At 44.0% G+C, this 14579-nt stretch overlaps 2 protein-coding genes across 4 annotated transcripts in view; one reads left to right on the top strand and one right to left on the bottom strand.

The window, feature by feature from the left end:
• Window positions 1–66: 66 nt before the first annotated feature.
• On the bottom strand, window positions 67–3381 carry TRAPPC2L (trafficking protein particle complex subunit 2L). The gene is made up of 5 exons (XM_057402218.1): window positions 3296–3381; window positions 2240–2412; window positions 1132–1219; window positions 946–1025; window positions 67–260 (listed from the first exon to the last, which is right to left on the bottom strand). The coding sequence occupies exons 1-5, from the start codon at window positions 3326–3328 to the stop codon at window positions 215–217; spliced, it is 420 nt and encodes a 139-aa protein (XP_057258201.1). The 5' UTR covers window positions 3329–3381; the 3' UTR covers window positions 67–214.
• Window positions 3382–3388: 7 nt separating this feature from the next.
• GALNS (galactosamine (N-acetyl)-6-sulfatase) overlaps window positions 3389–14579 on the top strand; it is a 48804-nt gene continuing 37613 nt past the window's right edge. For all 3 annotated transcript variants that reach the window (XM_057402216.1, XM_057402215.1, XM_057402217.1), the window contains exons 1-7: window positions 3389–3510; window positions 6954–7077; window positions 8309–8383; window positions 9408–9510; window positions 12452–12595; window positions 13882–13948; window positions 14065–14192. In XM_057402216.1, coding sequence (XP_057258199.1) covers window positions 3412–3510; window positions 6954–7077; window positions 8309–8383; window positions 9408–9510; window positions 12452–12595; window positions 13882–13948; window positions 14065–14192 — 740 coding nt within the window. In that variant the 5' untranslated portion in view covers window positions 3389–3411. The remainder of the gene's footprint in view (window positions 3511–6953; window positions 7078–8308; window positions 8384–9407; window positions 9511–12451; window positions 12596–13881; window positions 13949–14064; window positions 14193–14579) is intronic.

The following is a 14579-nucleotide window of genomic DNA, read 5'->3' as shown; positions in this document are numbered from 1 at the left end:
TCACATGTTGCCTGAAGGCATAAAGATGAACAGTGATGTCTGTGCTATACTCAGGTTTGCTGGAGATGAAATGCATGAAGACCTTGCAGGTGTCCAGTTTATTTACATAGAATAAATTTAAGATATTGCACAGAACAAAGACAATATATACATCACTTTATGCACACTGCTGCACATGGGAGACGTCCTCAACACATGGATCAGGGGCAGTGCTTCAGCACACCTGCATCATCATGGAGTTCACCATATTATCAAAAGCCCTAGAGAAGGGAATGAACACAGAATATTAGAGGAAGCAGCTAGTTCTGCCCAGCACACCTATTGTAACAAAGGCAATGGCTAACAATGTCTTTTGCTGGTTAACAAGATGGTTTTCCCTGTGCTGAATGCCTTGTTTTTAACTATGCTTTGTTGGGTAAGTAATAACTTTTAACTAAGCTAAAGTAAGGATAGGTTTCACCCTGGCTGCAGACCTCAGCAAAGTGTAAGAAGGTGTTTTTGCCCAGGCAACAGAAGGTCCAAACATTACTAGAATCCCCTGTGAGATTACAGGCAAGAAATGGGAGGCACTGGCCCTTCCAATTACACGTGTCCTTACTCAAGGATAAGCCCTGAACAAGTGCAGTTGTTCACTTTTTAACCTGCTCTGCTTACAAGTATGTTTATTTCTGTCACCTACGAAACAGGTGATGTTTTTTTTTCTCTCCAAGAAACAAATTTTCTTGCATCAGTGTTTCTACCACCAGTTCTGAGGTAGGAGTGAGGCAGTCATGAGACTATCAATTTTCTGTTACACAGAAATGGCCTAAAGGCAACACAGCTCTTCTCCATTTAGGCATGAACATCTGAAATGGTCAGCCACAGGGGTCATGCTCTTGCTGCTGTTACATTGTGGGTATACTGCAAGTTCCAGAAAGATGACAAATATTAGTATGCTCAACTTACCTGGAATGGATACGGTCCCCAGGGTTATAAAAGGGGTTACACATTATATCTGTATATGAATTGTGCAGCTTTCGGAACATCTGAAAAGAGATTGTAGTTTAATTAATACTTTTTTTGCTTCTCAGCACTTTATGAATAAGTAGCAAAAACACTGATTGGTAAGTCATGCTCACGTCCTGCACTTACACTGCGGATCTCGTTGTCTCGAAGTGCTGTGTTTGAAGAATCCACCACCATAACAAACTTCACCCTGGAATTTGTCACATAGCCGTATCTGCGCAGCTGTTAAGGCAAGTGCTTCTGACACACCAGAGCCTGGCAAAGCAACTGATGCAGGCTGACATAAACTCAAAGAAACAAGCTGAGAGGAAACAACACATTCTTGCTATGCCCAGCACGTAGCTAGGACTAGATGAGGTAAGCAAGATGCTATTTGGCAGGAACTGAATCCCTTTTCTATCTGACTTCTTCCATCTTTCATAACTCCAGGACAAGCTTGCTCCTATACTGGCCAGTAAGGCATGCCTTGCAGTTTCAAAAGTCAGCCTCCCCCTAGCTATTTTGGGGAAACCATTTTAATGACACAGCCAACTTATTTATTCCTCTTTGGGAGATGTTCCAATGTCAGCCAGTGTGGCTGATCTTAAACTTCAAAAATGAACAACCAGGTTATAAAAACCCAGAAATCAGGCCTGCAGATAACTCCCATCTGTGGGATTCAGAGGAAAAGATGAAGAAAGCTCAAAGATCAATTCTGTGACTTATAAACATGGCCATGGAGTATAAAGAAATCAGACCACATTTAGGTACACGGGATTTAGGTACTTTGCCAGAGACCTTCACACTCCTGCTACTTTCACTGGTGGTATTAAAGAGTTTAAGCTTTATTCTAGTCAGTCAAGTGTTTTAGCTAAGCAGGGACTAAAGCACCCAGTCAGTGAAAGGTGAAGTCTAGTTGGACCAGGCACTCATCATACATTGCACTCCCTCATGTAGGGTAAAAGTAGGGGTTTTCCACTGCCCGGTGGGCAATGAAGCAGCTTCTGAACTGACCAAGGCACCAAACCTGAGCCTCTATGTGACAAACTGGTCAGTGAACAAGGACATGTGTTTTATGCTGATGTCTTTAATACAGCACCAAGTAGGAAGAGAGGCTTTCTATGCAGAGCCCCTTCCAAGAAAGAAGGGGCTTCTATAAATACATAAATAAATGCACAATAATACATGTAAAATAAATACATATAAATACATAAATAAATACAAAATGGCATGGGAAAAGGCATCAGAAAGATACACCTTGTAGTCCTCAGTGGGGTAGAGGAGCCCTAGGTACAGTTCCCTCTGATCTACGAGGGCCTTGCCCATTGCAGAGATCTTTTCATCCACGACATCGAGTGAAGTGTGCACGGTGTAGTGGAACTTCAGCTCATTCTCACTTGGAACGCTCCGGATGTACAGGGGATAGTTCTGAGGAGCAGAACAAACTACACTGAGTAGGAGTGGCCGCTCCGCTGTATAAGTGATGCCACGACAGTGCTCCTACCCAAAGAACTGCTGCTGTCAGAAGTAAGGTATTTTAAGCATTTCACATGCACAGCTCCCCTTTACACCTTGTAGCACTTGTGCAGATCTCCATATACCAGCACCAGGAGAATCAGCTGCAAAAGGGAGGCACTGCACAAGGCTCAGGTCTCTCCACTGCTTGACCTGCCCCAGCAGAGCCTCTCTCCCCCTCTTTCTGAGGAAAACCCATCTCTTCCCCTGGCAGCATAACACCACAGGGCACCCTCACGCTGCCCCTGCACTCACTGCCCTGGTCCCAGCCAGCTCACTTCGAGCTCCAGTGCCTGCCCTGCTCCCCCACATACCCACCAAGGCTCTGTCCCACTCCCTTCACCCCTACTTATGCCCCACAACCTGGGACCCGGCCCTTTCCCATCACCCCTACCCCACAGCCAGCCCCACGGCGTCAGTTCTGCTCCCTTCCTTGCTTCTGCTAGGCCCCACAACCACAGACCCACACGCTCTCCACTCACCTCTCCTCTCCTCATGCCCCACAGCTCCCCCGCCACCTTCAGGCCCCACAACCTGAGATCTCCCCTCACCCTTCCTCAGGCCCCACTGCTGCACTTGACCCCCTGCCACCCTCAGGCCCCACAACCTGAGATCTCCCCTCACCCTTCCTCAGGCCCCACTGCTGCACTTGACCCCCTGCCACCCTCAGGCCCCACAACCTGATCTCTCCCCTCACCTCCCCTGAGGCCCCACAGCTCCCGTGCCCCACAACCCGAGGCCCATCCCCACTCCATCCGCCCCTGCTCCGGCCCCACAGCCCGAGGTCCATCCCCACCTCCTTGGCGATCACGGCGATGCACACCGCCATCTTGTCCCCGCCTCCACCGCGCGTCCCGTCAGGCGGGCCGCCTGTCACGTGAGGCGCGGCAGCAGCGCGGGGCGGCGGTTGCCATGGCGAAGGCGGTGCTGGTGCCGCTGGGCCTGTGCTGGGCCCTAGGCCTCGCCGCGGCCTCCGCGCCCCCCAACATCGTCCTGCTCCTCATGGACGACGTGAGTGGGGCCGGTGGGGGGGGGGAGGCCTGTGGTGGTCCGTGTCACTGGGAGGAAGTCGCTTGTGAGGGGTGACGCTGAGGGGGATTTGGGTCCATGGGAAGGGGCCGGTGTGGCTGAGGTAAAGTGGGGACTCGGCTCCATAGAGTGCGTGTTATGGGGTGTGGGCTGCGGTGGGTCACTGGGGTGGGAGCAGGGCCCTTGTGATGAGGGGGGGGGCTCCCAGGGCTGGCGGAGGGGCGCCTGTGGGGTTCTATGGGGGTTATGGTTTGAGCACCGGCACCCTGTGGGCACGGCTGCTGTCAAACGCGTTGCGCTGGTGTATGGGGAGTGTGTGTGGTGTGTGCGTGGTGGTGGTCCCTGAGCTCACTGGGGTATTGAGGTGCATGGGCAGGGGTCCAAAGCTGCGCTGGTGCAGTTTCATCAGGCTGGTTCCCCGTGAGCCTTACCCTGCAAATTGCGCTGGGTTTGGGTGTCCTAAGTGCACATCGAGGGGCGATTTTGGGCCTGGCGAGGCTTCTCTTTTGAGAGTGCGTCTTGAGCATTTGTTTGCTTCATCAGCTCCATCTCAGTCCTGCAGAGCTGTCCCTGATGTGCATGGAATCATAGAACCATAGAATAGTTAGGGTTGGAAAGGACCTTAAGATCATCTGGTTCCAACCCCCCTGCCATGGGCAGGGACACCTCACACTAAACCATGTCACCCAAGGGCATGGGGCCCTGGTGTTCTTTGTGGGCATGATCCAGCCTAGGTTACAGTTCCCAGGTTCACACATCATCCCTTCCAGGGCTTCATATTCAGCCTGTGTGATGGCACGTGAGCAGGGTTTGTGCCGTGATTCATGGTCAGAGGCCTCCAGCACAGGGATTCAGGTGTGGGTTGATGTGGCGGTCTGGAAAAGTTTGATTGAAATAAGCAGGAATATCTGAATAAGTCTGTAAGGACTTTGTGTAAGTACTTCCTCATGCTCAGTCGCTTTCTTCCTCATTTCCTTTCCTAATTTTCTGTAAAAAGTGGTGAAGAAATGGTGGTAGGTCTGGTGTACCCCTGCCCTGCCCCTCCTTCAGGACAGAACTTCCCGAGGTGATTTGTGCTGGAGACTGCACACAAACCCCTTGTTATTCTTCATGCTCTGCTGAAAACAAGTGAGACTTCTCAGACCTGTAAAGTCAAGCCCATGCACAAGCCTTTTGGAACAGGTGCATACAACACCTACATACTTTACAGGTTTAATAATGTCATCTATTAGTCCATTTATAATGACTGAGCATGATGAGAAATGAACTCCGCAGTCCTTGGCAAAGGATTCCACTGGCTGGTGTATGTTGAAAAACAGGGTGTCTCGGTGGTTTTCAAGCCTTGGTAGAATCACCCTGAAATTAAGGCTTGGTTTTGTAGCCTACAAAAATAATCGTGACAATATCTTCCAATAACAGCAATGGAGGTATCTGTAGTAGCACTGAATAAGGTGCGTCTACAAGTGTAGAGAAATAAACTCCCAAGATGTTTAAGGAAATGTTTTAGAAACCCACACTTACCTCTTGAAAACCTTAACCAGAAGAAAACTAATTCTGCTAAATTTTGCCTTCTGAACTGAGGGGGAGGGGGAAAAAAAAAAGGCAATAAGTCACTAAAAAATGGAAATAATCACAGATTTATTTCCAATTAAAAGTCTTTTCACTTTTGCAACCTGGGGTGGTCTTAGCCACCTGGGCAAGGAAATATATTATTTTCCAACACAATCCTGTTGCTGGCATCTTCCTGGTTTGCTTCTGTCCTGAATACTGTGGTGTCATCTGTCAGGTGTGTTTGTGGTAGGAACGTGTTGTGTTCTGTTTTAAGCTGCTCGAAAAGCAAATGAGGGTGGGTGTGTGCCTCGAAGGGTGGGCAAGCTCTTATCGCCTGTTTGGCTCCTTCTGCCGATTCAGCATGACTGGTTTTCATTGTGTTTCTACACTCCAGTACAAGATAATTACCTTGTAAGACGAGTTTTTCTGCCCAGCTGAGCCTGCAGTCCATCTCAATTCCCCATTCAGGAATATGCCCCCCACACACCTCCTTTCCCAGCTGGCATTTGTAATATTCAAGATGAAAGTTCCTTGGGACAGTGATTATCCCACTCCAGAAGTGTTACAGTGTGAGACATGATAAGGTACAGATCCTGACTGAACCTTCTATGAACTATCTATTTATTTAATAATTTGTTAGTTAAAAATGCATCTCCATGGTCTTTTTTACTTTAATCCTTCAGTAACTTCTGTGATTGTGAACTGGAACAACACGATACTGTTTTTTTCTTTCTTCCTTGATGATAGAGATACTGAAGAATGGAGAATTGGGTGGTGATCCCACTGAATTCATTTTAATTCCACATCCTAGTGGTAGGCTGTAATGTTTATTTGCTCCTTGCTCCAACCTCAGCAGACGGCTCTGCAGCTCTCCAATAGTTTTCTTTTCCAAACTGCACCACTGCAGTGTAAATGTTGGACTCTCAGATGGGGCCAAACAGATGGCTTTCTAAAAATCTCAGTACGTTACACCCTCTCTATCAGTTGCTCACCTGATACGCATCTATATTAAAGAAAGCTATTGCCTTTTTTAAAGCATAATATAATCTCTAGCAACCATGGTGCCTAATTGCTCATTAAATTGTTCCCTTCTAGAACCTTCTGTTTTAAGTCAGTTTTATTTGTATTATTACCAGTAATAGTTTTCAGCAATGAATGTAGACAGCATGATAGTAATTTTATGATTCTCCTGGGGTATGACCCCTCATATGCCCGGAGAAGATGCAGGGTGAAACCCCACTGTCTTACAAATAAGCAAGACACTGGTTTCTCCACATTTCAAGACGTGATGCCTCTGTCAGGTTTCTCTCCAGAACTTGCTTCTCAAATAAATGCTTCCTCCCTTTTCCTGCAGCACTTCCTTGGGGTTTAGAGCTTTGCTTTGCATTTCTAGTTACACATACACAGATGGATTGCCAGGTCCAGCAGGCTGAGGTGGAGTCCTGGGATCCACTGCAGAGAGCCAGAGGCTGAAGGGTCAGACTTTGCAGCTGTGCAACACCGATTATATCACTTGTAACTTCCTTGTCCTTCTTCACACGTGTGCTTGCCAGTCATCCAGCACTTGAGGAAGAGTGAAGGCATTAGGGTGCTTACCCAGTTCTGCTACAAGTGTTTTAATGGCTATTAGCAAGTCGGTTAATCTCATGTGTGCCTTGGTTTCCCATTCCTCAGTAAGAAGTGTAATAGTTCCCTGCTTCACAGGGTTGGGGAAGATAATTTTTATCACATTTGTGAAGTACTCCGTAAGTAGGGAGATGAGCACTATAAAGATTTAGAAATGAAGGGATACAATAACAGTGTTATGTGGGCCCAGAAGCATTGTTGTGGAAGAGTAAAAGTACTTCTACATCTTTTGATGTGTTCTTTTACAGATGGGTTGGGGTGATTTGGGAGTTTTCGGAGAGCCTTCTAAGGAGACTCCTAACTTAGACCAGATGGCTTCAGAAGGGATGCTTTTCCTGGATTTTTATACTGCCAACCCCCTCTGTTCTCCATGTAAGTAAACTTGGGTTTTAAACTAACGTATAAGTGTGCCACCTTCTGAGAAGTTTGGGATGTTTGACAAACTAGCAACCAAACCAGAGATTACCCTCAGGACAGCGTTTGGATTTGGTGCTTTGATCTTGCGTTTTGCTCCCTTTTTATTTATGTTTTGCTTGGAAAACCGACAATCTTCAGTCCATACAAAACACTGTTTTAGTGATCAAATCAGTCTAGCTAAAGGAATATTTACAACATTATGGTGCGGTATTCTAAAAACTGCAGTCATTGCATTTTTTTTCATCTTTCTTATTTTGGGATAAACAAAGCACTACCTATATTGTTGCTGAACATTGTACATAGTTTGATTCCGTTGGCTTTGGTGAGACTTTCTTGCAGCAGGTTGTGCCCTGGTTTTGACCCTCATGGTTTGCAAGATTCTTGGGGAAGGGACAAGAGATAAAAGAAACGTTTGGGTCTGGGAGTCACAGATATTTTTATCATTACTGTTTTTTCTCTGATGTGGGTTTATTTTCTTTCTTTTTTTCCCCTCTGTCTTTTTTTTTTTCAAACCTGATTGACAGCTAAGAACTGAAACAAAGATGGGGAACAGGAGCTTTCTGTTTGGGCTTTCATTTAGGATATAATTTGTTAGCGTGCTGATGACGTCCTTGCTGAGAAAAGGCATTTAAAATATGCTGAAGTCCTGCTAAGTCCAGCAGTGGTACTGTATATGCTTAAAGTAAAACATCTGTTTAAACATTCCCTGCAGTCAGGACCTGACTTCTGTTGTCAAAGCTGGACAGCTCTTTCTTCACTATTACATGGCTTGTGTTCAGGCAAGCTTAAAAACTTAGCCTTAAGCATCTAATCAGTTCATGTTATGATTTCCTCTTAAATATAAATGTCAGATGTTCCTTTTATAGTTACTGAGATAGAAGAGCTGCTACATTGACTATTGAAAGTAAGGATTCTTCAGCAGTGGGTAATTTAAGAGAGGGGCCAAATTTCAGTCGGGTTTGTCCTGGAATAAGTTAAATGGTGTCTTATCAGAATGTGGCTATCTCCATGGCTCACTGGAGAGGGGAGTTCCTGCCTGTTTGAATGTGAGTGATCTTAGTTAGCTGGCTGTGGCAGAAAGACGCTGACATGCTTTAGTCAGCGTGCTGTCCTCAGCCTTAATGTAGTAATGTTAACATTAAGCAGAGAATGCATGTAAAATAAAACATTTTTTTGTTATTTGCAGCCAGGGCAGCACTGTTGACGGGCCGTCTTCCTGTCAGGAATGGATTTTACACCACGAATGCACATGCCAGAAACGGTATGGGCTTCACTCCTGATTTGCCTTCCTCTCTTGATTTCCCTCTGTGCTTTGTAGGAAGTATTGCTCTGAACAAAGGCTTGGCTCGGTGATCTTCCCTATGGATCTTCCAGAGTGGCACAAAAAGATTACCATGTTAACTGCTGGTAATGAGCGTGAAATTTATTGCTTCCTCCTCATCAAGCAGAAAACCTCCTCAAATTAAGAGACATAAACAAGGCTGGTTGATCCATTTGCTTCTGCTGGCTGAGAAGTGTTTCCTCTGGGTGGTCTAATTGGTGTCTGGTGAAAGAAAGTCACATGGGGTGTATGTTAACACCCAGAGTAAAGAACAAGCTGCTTCCAGTTTTATTGAGCAGCCACTTCTCTAACCATTTCAGCCTTGGCAGCACTGTTGTGCCCATGGTGCTTCCAGGGAAGATTACCAGTTCATAATGTCCCATAATGTTCATAATGACGTGACACATGCCATGTGCTTGGGCAGGAATCAGCAGCTACATGCTGTTTCAGACTATGGATCAGCAAACGCGCTTGGCTGTGTCCATCCTAAGCAAAGTCACACCTTGAATTCTGAAGGGCCAGATAACTGTAGACTGAGAGAGAGGTATCATTTCTTTAAGCTCTTGCAGCCTGAGCAAGTTTAGTGGTCATTTGATTCAGGGGAAAAAAGCCGTAGTTTTAGAAAACAGGAAGCAAATTTGCAAGAGTAAAGGAAATTTCAGTGCACACCTACAGCACTTGCTTTCTTTATGACCTGCCCCTTTCAAGGGTCTTAACTTCATCCTGTGATGGCAGCCCCCTTTATTGCTGGCCATGGTGTGCTAATGGGTGTAGATCTGTTGATCTCTCTGAATTAATTTTCTTCATCTCATGACCTGGGAGAACTTCCAAGGAGTTATACTGCTGGGATTTCAAGCTAGTTGCTGTTTCTGATCCAGTAACAGTGCTTCTAATGATGGGTAGCCATGAGCTGTTTTCCCTAATATTATTGAGAGTTGGAAAGATTTTTGTTTGTTTTATGCAGCATACACGCCACAGGATATAGTAGGAGGAATCCCAGATTCTGAATTACTGCTTCCAGAGCTGCTGAAGAAAGCTGGCTACATCAATAAGATCATTGGCAAATGGTAAGCTTGCTTTGAGATCTCAGTCTGTGTGTGTGTGTATTGTGAAGGAGCAGCAGAACAACCAGAAGCTCAGATGTCTGACTTTTGAAATTTGTGGTGGATCTTCCCCCCTACTGTGATCAATTTCTGACTTGCTGTCATTACAAGTACATGTAGCTTCATACAAAGACTTGAAGGGGTTTTTGTGTGTGCGTGCATTTATAAACCCTTCACCCTGTGTGCTTTCATCCACTTATCATCCCACTCAATCAAAAACCACCAAGATGTTCTGCTGGAACTTGCCTTGAGCACCTAAGTGCTTTTTATCATTGGCCCTTGCTATATGTTGGGATTTTTTGTTAATACAGTAGTCTAAATTGCGAAAGCTTCTTTTTAGGGGATAGAAGTGTGCAGTGTAGAAATAGAGATGCAGACATCTCTAGGGCTACATTTAAGATTGTTTATCAAGTACAGAAGGTGAGGGTGAATAGGAGTAAGCTTGATCGGCATAGTTGATACCAGATGTTTTAAAAGACCTGGAGGTCTAATCCAATACTCTGTGAATATTGTCCTTTGGCTTTATGGACTTTCATGGAAGTACAGTATAATCTCTGTAGAAGATACAGAACTTCTAAAAATCAATGTTTTGTGATGGCCAGGTTGGTCAGGGCTTTGAGCAACCTGGTTTAATGGAGGATGTCTCTGCCCATGGCACGGAGTTGGAGCTATGTGATCTCTAAGGTCCCTTCCTACCCAAACCATTCTGTGATTCTATATCTGCAAAGAATCAGAAGGGAAAAGCCTGAAAGATACTCATGTCAAACAAGCACGGTGGGATTCCCAATGTAATAGTTGAAATTGGTGCATTTGTAAGATCAGAATTTCAGTTTTTGAGCTGTAATGGAATCCCATGGGGTCTGGGGATCTCTGACCGGTTGATTCACAGTTTGGAAGAGTGCTGTAATACATAAATGCATAAGTAGCAACTTCCAAAGTACATAGACACCAGAGGAGTTGACAAGAGTAATCGTTAATGAAGAGAGTTCAGACAGGAGAAGTACTGGGGGGGGATACTGTTAAGGCAAGTAATAGAATCATAGAATAACTAGGGTTGGAAAGGACCTTAAGATCATCTAATAGGGTACAATTTCTCTTAACAGTTTTGTTAACTAGCTAGAGAAGAGAGAGTTTGAATTGTGGCCAGATTCACCAGTGCTGCTGAAATTGGAAAGCAAGCAAACTAACCTGAGACAGTGAATTATTTATTAACCACAAATCCGAACAGCAGAGTGGCCATGAAGAATCGGATCAGTGGGCTGAACGCAATAAGATGCAGTTCAGTGCTAATAAATGTAAATTCATACACTCAGGGAAAAGAAATAAACAATGCAAATACAGATTGGTTCTAGGCAGTTATTTGGAAAAGAGCAAATCTGGAGGAACCTGCAGCTGTTAGGAATAAGCAGTCTAAATATGAACCTGCAGTACACTATTGTGCACCCAAGACCTGTTACCCTGGGCAGGACTAGGGAGTGATCCTGTACAGCAGCCACCTCTGCTTGTGCTTCCTAGAAAGGGGTTAAAAAAGAAAAAAGGCAAAGTACAGTAGTTAAATTAGGGTCTCAAACACAGAATTTTAGGGCTTGTAAAAAAATCTAAGTTCTCCAGCACTAGATTTCTATATCATTTCAACATCCCTCCTAAACACTTGTGAGGGTGTCCTGTGGCAGCAAGTTCCATAGTTTAGTTATATGTTTGCAAGTCAAGTGTTTCGCATGACTGTTTTTGAATTTGTTGCATTTCATTGAATCTCTTTTTTTTTGTGTTGTGAGAGGGAGAGAATAATCTGCATCTCAGAAATTATTTAATGCCTTTTTCAAGTTTCTCCCTGTGTAAGTTCTCTTAGGACTTTCTTAGAATAAAATATTTTTCATGTCCCCTGTTGTAGAAACAGTGACGAATAGTTTTGTATTATCATGTACATAAATGAGGAAAGAATAGAATCCTGCAGGTCAGACTTGCAGGTTTTGTTACATTACCAAATGATCATAGCTGGAATTATGATTATTTTCTGTTATAACTTATTTTGGAATAGCTCAGAATAACACCATGGATCATTTTACTTCAGGTAATGAATTTTATGCCCCTTATGTTCAGAAAGTGTGCAGAAAGCGATGGCATAAAATGGACTGGTTGCAAATGCAGGCTCGTGAGTGGAAGCTGGAATGATTACATGAACATAAAGCTACAAAGATCTCCCTTAGAGACTGAGGGTGGATGGGTGTTCTTTGTCCTCAAGATGGTATAAATGAAGGAAGTTTAGAATTTGCAGCATAAAAGTTGGAGATTAGAGAGGAGCTGCATCTTGAAGTTAAGGATGGAGAATTTTCAAGCTGCATAGTACAACAGAGCTGTCATCAGCAGTAGCTAAACATGTTTTATGTTCACATGTGCACATAAAGAACTCGTTCTCATTTACATTCAGGTCTCTTTGTACCATTTTGGCAGCCTGAATACTCCATAAAGGGGATGCAGATATAATGATACATGTCATGAGCTTTGCGTTGTGTTTTTACAGCTTAGTGGTATGAAAGTGACTTCTCACAGATCAGAATCCCTAAGTAAAACATTATGTGTGTCTTTGCAATGGCTTTGGGTGGTGTTGTTCATCAGTGCAACTCATCAACACGGCATGAAAGAAGACACCAATGGAAGGAAACAATGGAAAACAAAGATCAGATAGTAGGCTAAAATGGGATAAATGTGAGCACTGGAGTGAGTCTGCACAGACACACTTGCAACAAGTATCGGAATGATCAAGAAAATGCTCTGCATTTATTTCATTGAAATGCTTAGGTTTTTTCTTATTAGGCAAAGATTGTTTTCTTGCATGCCATTCTGATGAGATGATTATTTGCTTTTTTGCTGCAGAATTTAACTCACCTGTTTCTTTTGTTCCTAGGCATCTGGGTCACCGGCCACAGTTCCACCCCCTGAAGCATGGGTTTGATGAATGGTTTGGATCCCCAAATTGCCATTTTGGACCTTTTGATAACAGAGCTCTCCCCAATATCCCTTTGTATAGAGACTGGGAGATGATTGGCAGGTAATTCAGCTACTTGCCTGGTAATGTTATTTTCTTTGCTTCCCTGCTGACATTACAGTGCTGGAAGATAAGTGCTACTGCAGCAAACCCATTTCAGTGAAAAGGGTTTGGTAAAACCAGCAGCTGCTTCAGAATCACTTACAGACTCAGTTGGATGGGCAGTGATCTACAGGTATTTCACCCCATGCAGAGGACTTTATAGCATGTCAAGCATTGGGAATATCCTGCCTCGTATCTGATCTGACATACTTACAACAGGGTACCCTGAATATCCTGCAGTTCAGCAATAAACCAGTGCGGAAAAGGTGCTTGTAAGCAGACATGAAACACACGAACAGCCCTTCTGGGTCAGGGCCAAGACCCATTTAATCCGTTATACTATGTGATGACTACTGGTAGCGAATGTGTATTGAAAGGGTATAAGAAAATGGATATGTGGAATGGTTGTTCTCTTGTATAATTATCCACCTTCCTAACCTGAAGGTTTCATCCAGATCTTTAATAGCCCTGAGTAACAAGGCCAACCTACAAGATGCACATGGACCATCTAGGGATGTGACTGCTCTAGAATGCCTCCCTCCAAGAGATGTTTGCTTATCCCATTGCACCCTAATGGCTTCCTGTGATGATGTCACTCCACTGCTTCTCTTGGAAGCTGGTTCCAGTCTGTACTGAAAGACCTCTTTATTCCTTCTCTTCGTGTTTGTAATAAACTTCTGTCTGTTTGCATAACACCATTCTGTGCTCCAAGTCTGCAGTTGTGCTGTTCTTGTCCATTCCATTTGAGTCTTGTATCGTCTTATTTCCCTTGGTGTTCTCTTGAGGACTGCTCCCTGCCCTTCTTTGCTTAATTGATGTCTAAAGATACTTCTAACATAACATTTTCCAAGCAGCCCAAGGTCTGAGTCTAGGATTGCTCCATCTCCCTGGCAGTTGTTCTGTACTTCTAAAAATCTTACTCACATTGCAAACAGCTCTCTATTGAAGGAGTAATAGCATGAGATCTGTAACCAAACTACCCCGATTCTAACAGCTGAAGAGTGAAAGTTTGGTAGCTCCGGTTTGTCCAAAACTTGCAGTGATCCTTAATTCAGATCCAGCTGTTTCGTTGCTTTTCCCCAAAAAGAAAAAAATATGGTGCTACTCTTTTTGATATCTGAAGAGAGTTTGCTGAGTATCACGTGATCTGTTTGTCACCTACTTTTGTAGCAAATGAAGAAAAGCCTGTTTATGTTGTATATTCCTTAGGATTGATATTTTTTCTCTCTGATTCTTTTTATTGTAAGATACTATGAAGATTTCAAAATTGATCTGAAGACGGGTGAAGCCAACTTGACTCAGATCTATCTGCAGGTACTGTCTATTTTGACCCTGGTTTTTAAGCCACAGTGACTTTATGCTGCTTTTTTTGGAGAGATTTAGATGGCAGAGGATGATTCCATTAAATTCATTTTTATTGCTGTTTACAGGAAGCTCTCGATTTTATTAGCAAGCAGCAGGCCAGCCAGCAGCCATTCTTTTTATACTGGGCAATTGATGCTACCCATGCTCCTGTTTATGCCTCCAAACAGTTCCTGGGAAGTAGTCAGAGAGGACTGTAAGTCTTGGGTTTGTGGGTCTTGATTTTGTTGGGTTTTTCTAAATTAATACCTCATGCTGCAGAAACAGAAAACCTAAGCAATGTTGATCCAAGTACATAGATATTTTCTCTAAAGTGTATGTGTGTGCTGAAGTAGATCAGTGAGGACTGTGCTTGGATTGTTCTTTAATAATTTTGCTATCATCTGAAATGAAGATCATGTGACTAAAATGGGGGAGGAGGGGGAGTCTAAGCTCCTTTGCCAGTTGTGTGAGTAATGAAGTGCTGTATGTGGCACAGATGATTTTTGGAAGGCTTTTGTATGATTAGTGCCTGTTTTAAAAGCCTATAAATCAGGCCAGCAAGTAGAAAAGCAGGCATGAAAAATGCAATTTACAGGAGGCA

The sequence above is a fragment of the Pezoporus wallicus genome, unplaced genomic scaffold (assembly GCF_028554395.1).
Source record: "Pezoporus wallicus isolate ANWC-B61680 ecotype Strahan unplaced genomic scaffold, APGP_CSIRO_Pwel_v1 contig_13622, whole genome shotgun sequence".
NCBI classification, from domain to species: domain Eukaryota; kingdom Metazoa; phylum Chordata; class Aves; order Psittaciformes; family Psittacidae; genus Pezoporus; species Pezoporus wallicus.
Note: the sequence above shows the minus strand (reverse complement) of the source record. Positions and strands in the feature narration are given on the sequence as shown.